The sequence below is a fragment of the Protobothrops mucrosquamatus genome, unplaced genomic scaffold (genome assembly GCF_001527695.2).
Source record: "Protobothrops mucrosquamatus isolate PMUCROS unplaced genomic scaffold, P.Mucros_1.0 scaffold3315, whole genome shotgun sequence".
NCBI lineage: Eukaryota > Metazoa > Chordata > Lepidosauria > Squamata > Viperidae > Protobothrops > Protobothrops mucrosquamatus.
The window spans coordinates 52,546-58,946 of record NW_015389305.1 but is presented as its reverse complement, the minus strand read 5'-3'; the positions used below and the strand labels follow the sequence as shown (position 1 = coordinate 58,946).

At 36.9% G+C, this 6,401-nt stretch overlaps 1 protein-coding gene across 1 annotated transcript in view; it reads left to right on the top strand.

Annotated features, from left to right (window-relative positions):
• Positions 1 to 863: 863 nt before the first annotated feature.
• The window catches only part of LOC114923403 (vomeronasal type-2 receptor 26-like), a 9,727-nt gene continuing 4,189 nt past the window's right edge, over positions 864 to 6,401 (top strand). Inside the window, exons 1-3 of the mRNA XM_029286323.1 lie at positions 864 to 1,634; positions 3,639 to 3,866; positions 5,176 to 5,302. Of these exons, the coding sequence (XP_029142156.1) occupies positions 864 to 1,634; positions 3,639 to 3,866; positions 5,176 to 5,302 (1,126 nt within the window). The remainder of the gene's footprint in view (positions 1,635 to 3,638; positions 3,867 to 5,175; positions 5,303 to 6,401) is intronic.

Here is a 6,401-nt window from a genome sequence, read left to right as displayed (position 1 = left end):
AGCAGTTAATGCATAGCAATCATAAATGGTCAAAGCTTTATATAGATTTGAAAATAGAAGCTCACCCAAGAAAAGGGCTTAGATAAAATGTACATACCTGCATGATCTTTAAGAAAATACAGGTAGTTCTCAACTTACAGCCATAGCTGAGCCTAAAGTTTTTGCTGCTAAATGAGATATTTGTTATGTGATTTTTTCCCCTTGTATGACCTTGCTTGCCACATTTGTTAATTGAATCACTTCATTTGTTAATTTAGTAACAGGGTTGTTAAGTAAGTGAATCTGGCTTCCCCATTGATTTTGCTTGTCAGAAAGATCACAAAAGGAGATAACATCACCTGGAACACTGCAACCAGTGGTGGGATTCAGCCAGTTTGCACTGGTTCAGCAGAACTGGTAGCTAAATTTTGTTGAGTTTGGAGAACTGGCTGAATGCACACTGATTCCCAGAATGGCCCACCAGAAGTGCATGGATACCACTTCTGGAAGTCTGTTCTAGGCCTCGGAGGCCCAGGCCTGCATCCATGCAGAGAACCAGTTGTCCAGGTATTTGAATCCCACCACTGACTGCAACCATCATAAATATGAGTCATTGCCAAGTCTTTGAATTTTGATCAGGTGACCACGGGGATGCTGCAATGGTTGTAACTTTGAAAAATGGTCATAAGTCACTTTTTTTCAGTGCCGTTGCAACTTAGAACGGTCACTAAATGAACTGTTGTAAGTCGAAGACAACCTGTGTACCTTTCTCAACTGAGTCATGACATTCCAACCATAACCAACTGCACTTATTATTTTAGCTTGCCTATGGCTCATTTGCTCCCAAGAAACATGGAACAAAGATGTCTGCCTCTTTTTACTGCATGGGTCCCAATGAAACCCTTCAGATTGTGGGGATTATTCAGTTGCTGAAGCATTTTGGATGGACGTGGGTTGGCCTTTTCATTCTGGATGATGACAGTGGAGACAATTTCCTCCAAGCCCTGGAGCCATTTCTTTCTGAGAACAGGATCTGCTCTGCCTTTGTTGAGAGGTTTCCCAAACAAGCATTTTTATTTATGTTTCAAGGTGATATAGTGTACAGGATACAATTTTATTTGAACCACCCCAAAGTGAATACATTCATCTTCTACGGAGAAAGTATCACAGCAATCCTTCTGTTTACCTTCATGAAATATATAGATGTAAGCCGTGGGAAGATGTGGATTCTGACAGCTCAAATAGATCTAGTCTTAACAAGTCTTCATCAACCCTCAGATCTGCAAGTGTTTGATGGAGCAATTTCCTTTGCTATTCATGCCAATGAACTGCCAGGGTTTGATGAATTCCTTGCGGCTATCAAACCATTCCAGACCCAAAGAGGTAGTTTGTTGAAAGAATTCTGGGAACAAGGCTTTGATTGCTCCTTTTCAGGAAGCAATAAACCAGTGGAAAATGATGGAGCATGTACTGGAAGGGAAGAATTGAAAACCCTTCCTCAGCATTTATTTGAAATGACTGGCCACAGCTACAGTATCTACAATGCAGTCTATGCTCTAGCACATGCTGTTCATGGCATGAACTTATTTAAGTCTAAATACAAACCACTAGCAGAGAGTACAAGAGAAGAACTTCAAGGTCAAGGCACCTGGAAGGTAATAATCTGTGAATCAAATGTCTTCATTGCCAGGAGCAGATTAGTACCATGTATACTAAGCTTCTTCTTTCTTAAATTAGTGAGGAGGCAGTGGAGGAAAGTGATTTTATTCATTACTTGGAAAGAGGCTGATGATGAATGTTGACATGATTCTCCTCATTCAAATAAGGCAGTGATATGATTTACTACCACAAAGCAGTTCACACTGTTGTGAGTAACGTCTTCTTAGCCATCCCCAGCAATATTGGGTGAAGATGTTCAGTGCTGGATGGGTTTGACACAAGTGTGGGATTCATTCTCTGAGGGATTCTTGGTGTTTCTGAACTTGCAAGACATTCTGCAAGACATTCTATTACCCAAGCTAGGTAACATCAACCAGTGGTAGTAAGGGGTTTGCTCTCTATTTATACTCCATTGGGTTGCTCTGTCAATGTTGGCAGGAGTAGTCTTGAAATTTCTTTGATTGGGCTGTTTATTGTTAGCTTGTTTGGCAGTTCCTTGATTGGGGTATTGTTTATTCTAAATTGTTGGCCTGATGTTAAATCTTGATGTTAATCTATGTCATCTGGATGTTGATTGCTGATGGGGAGGTGCTTTGGTCTTTTTGTTCCCCTCTTGGCTTGTTGATTGTTTCTTTTGCACAGTATGTACTGTAGATATTGTTTATGTCCGTATGTCTATTGATGGACAAGTCATAGTGCCAGGCTTCCAGGAATCTTCTAGCATTTTTGGACTTGGCTTGGTTTAGGATGATCACAGTTTCAGGTGAAACTATGGTTAAGTCTGTCCATATGTTGAAAAATTAAAGAGTTTTCATCATTTTTCTGACTGCTAGTTGGAACAGAAAAATCAAAGTACTGACAAGAGAAACAATTAGAATATAAATTGGGAGAAATTACAAGCCACAATAGTGGTAACAGATGCCCCAGATTTGTCTCTCTTGTGAAAGCTCATAAGTATGTGTTATGCCTTGTGTCATGGTTTAATGACAATCATACTTAATTATTTTAAAAATATCTTCATTAAAAGTTTTTTTTCTTAATATAGAATAAAAATAGAAATAAAGGCAATAAAAAAGGGGAGATGGATAATTTATTGGCATTACATAATTTTATAAACATTCTCTTTATGATTATAATTCGATGTGTATTTCAATCCTTTTTAAAAACACATTTTCATTAAAAGGTTTTTTCTTAATATAAATTAGGAATAGAAACAAAGGCAATGGTAAAAGGGGAGATGGGTAATTTATTGGCATTGCATCATTTGATAAAACTTCTCTTTCAGATTATAATTCAATGTGTATTTCAATCCTTTTTAAAAACACATTTTTATTAAAAGTTTTTTTCTTAATGTAAAATAGGAATAGAAACAAAGACAGTGGAAAAAGGGGGAGATGGGTGATTTATTGGCATCACATCGTTTTATAAAACTTCTCTTTCAGATTATAATTCAATGTGTATTTCAATCCTTTGGTCAACATTTTTTTTTCCTGCTGATGACCTCCGAGGTCCCTTCCAACTTTATCATCATCATTATTATTATATTATTATTATTAAAATCAAAATTTATGATACATAAATATGATGCATAAATATTCACTTTCTAAATTCAACCTCAGCAACATTTTATAAATCTCAGCTATAAGGTCATCATTAGCACACCCTATAGTTTCAAATTCATTTTTAACAGCTACAAAAAATACATATAGTTTCTTATCTAAAATAAATATTTAAACTGTAACTAGGTACTGCACATCAGCGACAACTATGTCCTTCTGATTCCAAGTCTTCTTTTGATTTAAGAGTGGTTTCACTTTGAATAAAATATATTATTTTACCATACATCCTCCACTTCCACCTCACAATTATTTCTTTCTAAAGAAAGCCTTCTGGGAAATTAAATAAAGCTATTTTTATTTTTATAGAGATACACTTCAGGAAATCTTGATGTCACCCACTGCTTTATTTCATCTTATATATTCCCTTTCATTTTGATTTAGCTTCACTGGTTCCTTCAAGGCCTTTCATTCAATAATTCACTTGAAGAAACTGTGTCTATCAACCATCATGGAGAAGTGCTTTCTGGATTTGATATTACAAATGTGGTCATGTTTCCAAACAACTCCTACCGTAAAGTGAAAATTGGAAAGATGGATCCCAAAGCACTTCAAGGGAATGAATTTGTGATTCGGGAAAATTTAATTGTGTGGCCCAAATATTTTCAGAGGGTATGAATTTTGAGCTATTTTATTATTTTGGATTTGTAGATCAGAGATGAGTTTGATTGTGCAGCCTACTTTCTGATCTTTTAATCAAATTTAGCATTCTGTATTAAAAGTATTGCTGTTTTTTTTCCTGCTCTGGAGAAATCATAATTGGCAAATAATTTATATGGGTTTCTTTCTAAGGCAGGGATGTCAAACTTGCAATGTCACATGACGTGTTGTGACGTATTGTGACATTTTTTTCCATTGCTGGCAATGGGGTGTGCGCGGTTTCGGCATGATGCATCCGGCCCATGGGCCAGCAGTTTGACACCCCTGTTCTAAGGGAAGATGGGGAATTTGGCTATTACTCCAGCTTCAAGAAAACAGTGAAATAAAATCCAGAATCTATATAAATAAAAATGTAAATGTTCGTTTGTTCAAAATCTTAAATCTCCGAAGGTTCTTCACCGATTGCTTTGAAATTTTGACACAACGTTGCATTCGAATACGCGTGTGTTTTTATATATAGATGTCACACCTGTGACAGGTAAAAACATGCTTTTTTGGAAAAACAGCACCATCTGTTGGACGTAAAAGTAACACACACTTTTACCAGACTGAGCCACAGCAACGCGTGGCTGGGTACAGCTAGTAATTAAATAAATATTAAAAAGACTGGACAGCCACTTGTCTGAAATGATATAGGGACTCCTGCTTGAGCAGAGGGGCTGGACTAGAAGACCTCCAAGGTCTATTCTGATTCTGAAAAAGTGATTCAGAAGAACATAAAAAGTGCTCCCTCTCATGTTTGACTGGTCATAAAAAAATTGAGAATCAGTGGACTAAGAGAAGTTGTAAATCTTGGCTTTATTGGGGTTGAGAAAACAAAGCTTCTGATTTGGTTGTATGAATAATAGGGTAAAAAGTAAAAAAAAATTAGATCCTCATTTTTATCCCAAAGTCCATCAACTAGAAAGAGTAGGAGGAAAATATTCAACTTTAATCCCTGGAGCTGGTGCTCAGAGGTACACTTAAGGTGGTGATTTCTTATTAGTTGTCTCCTTTTACTAAACAAGTATCAAGACTTACATCATGCATTTTTAAACAAATTCTTCTTTATTTCAGTTAATCCAGAGAGGGCAAGGGAGGAAATACATTGGGTATTAAACATCTCCAATATTTAGCAAGTATTATAGAGATTTCCAGATGTGGCACTTCATTTTATAATCCTATGACCTCTGCTACACTAGTTGTGTAAGTAGACTAGAGGAACGACTGCCCATGATTACTTAAATCTTCAGTCCTGAATTCCATCCTGGTTTATTAACAGGTCTTGCCCCGTTCAGTGTGTAATAATCCCTGTCCTGCTGGCTATCAGAAGAAGAAAAAAGAAGGGCAGAAATTTTGTTGTTATGATTGCGATCCATGTTCTGTTGGGAAAATATCAAACATGTCAGGTAAATTATAATCTATTTTAATTAACATTACTATACACTGCACTGTCATAATATTATATTTTTTTCACTGCAAAATTGACCAAATAGAGAATTACTTTTTTTTCTTCAACATATGTAGTTGATTTGCTTGCTTTGTTTATTCTAATGCCAATTCTCATACTGGAATATGTAAAAATGGGTAATACCAGAGTGAAAAACTTTCAAATAATTCATAAAATGGACAAAAAGAATGTTAGATAGAGGCCCTGGATTGGGTATTGCTCCTGCAATCTTTCTCCTTTAAATAATCACAGTACTCTTTGTGGTTTCTGGAGGAGCGTAGGGAGATGAAATGGGAGAAAGGACATCTAGACCCTAGGTTGTGCTCAGCAAAGGATGAGTTAGACCAAATATGGTTTATAAATTCTATTAAGATCTACCTTGTGATAGTAAGGAAGGTGACGTTCCAGTAGTTCTCTCTCCTTACTGCATCCACAGGTTGCTCCCCCAAACCTCCTGGGTAAGGAGGGGACAGAGAATGTCTTATAGTGGGAACAGATGAAATTGCCCAACACTTATCAGATAAAAGCAATTCTGTGACCTTCTTATTTCAGTGGGTGGAGGCTGTGAATGTCAGGAGGGTGAACAATAGGTTTCTGCTGAATCCTGCAAGACTGAGTGGCTATGGATTTGGGGGATCCTTTCCTGGTTCCATGAATATGCCATTTTTGCCACTGGATAAGCTTGTACTACCTGAGCAGACATGATACACAATCTGGGGGTCCTCCTGGACTCATAACTCCTTGATGAACAGTTCACAGTCTTGGCCGAAAGGGCCTTTGCACAGCTTCATCTTGTGTGCCAATTGTTCTTCTGGATGGATTGGCAGGCTCTACTTACATTCATTCATGCCCCAATCACTTCCAGATAGGACTACTATAATGTCCTCTACTTGGGGCTGCCCCTGAAGAACATCCGGAAGCTCCATCTCTTTTTATATTCAGAAAAGGACTCAATAGCTGATTATTTTACCAGGTTGGAGGTTCCAAAGGTAATAGAGAGTTACTGAGATGGTTATTTATTTATTTATTTATTTATTTATTTATTTATTTATTTATTT